The sequence below is a fragment of the Salvelinus sp. IW2-2015 genome, unplaced genomic scaffold (assembly GCF_002910315.2).
Source record: "Salvelinus sp. IW2-2015 unplaced genomic scaffold, ASM291031v2 Un_scaffold2755, whole genome shotgun sequence".
Lineage (NCBI taxonomy): Eukaryota > Metazoa > Chordata > Actinopteri > Salmoniformes > Salmonidae > Salvelinus > Salvelinus sp. IW2-2015.
In genome coordinates, this window is record NW_019944058.1 from 99,828 (window position 1) to 100,483 (window position 656).

Consider the following 656-nt stretch of genomic DNA (forward strand, 5'->3'; position numbering starts at 1 on the left):
CAAACACCCGAGGTGCCTTAGTCTACTATAAACTGGTTAACAATGTAATCAGAGCAGTAAAAATAAATATTTTGTCATACCCGTGGTATACGGTCTGATATACAGTACCACGGCTGTCAGTCAATCAACATTCAGGACTCGAACCACCCAGTTTATAATTAATATCAGGACAGGTTTCGACTGTTAGAGTCTTCTTCAGGCAGCATTTGGGTGACGGATGCATCATCCCCCAATCCTAACCTTAACCATCTGACAAGAAAATCACAAAACTGAACATAGATCAGAAGGATCTCTCACCTCTTCCTTGGCGATGCGCATGTGGTCCTTGACATGGGAGAATACGGTGGGCTGTATGTAGAGGCCTGTGTCCTCCATGGCCACGCCTCCACACTCCAGTTTGGCTCCCTCCTTCTTCCCGCTGTCAATCAACTCCAGTATCTTACAAACTGCTTCTGGTCAATCTGGAGGAACAGGGGAAGATAGGAGATGAGAGGGAGATGAGGGAGGGAGGGAGGGGAGGGAGGGAGGGAGGGAGGGAGGGAGGGAGGGAGGGGGGAAGGGAGGGAGGGAGGGAGGGAGGAGGGAGGAGAGGAAGGAGGACAGGAGAGCGGGAGGAGAGGGAGGGAGGGAGGAGGGAGAGGGAGGGCGGCGAGGAG

General features: G+C 52.4%; 1 protein-coding gene across 1 annotated transcript in view; it reads right to left on the minus strand.

The window, feature by feature from the left end:
* Nucleotides 1-345: 345 nt before the first annotated feature.
* Nucleotides 346-656, minus strand: part of LOC112074680 (retinal dehydrogenase 2-like) — a 17,047-nt gene continuing 16,736 nt past the window's right edge. The window contains exon 5 of the mRNA XM_024141802.2: nt 346-461. Coding sequence (XP_023997570.2) covers nt 440-461 — 22 coding nt within the window. The 3' untranslated portion in view covers nt 346-439. The remainder of the gene's footprint in view (nt 462-656) is intronic.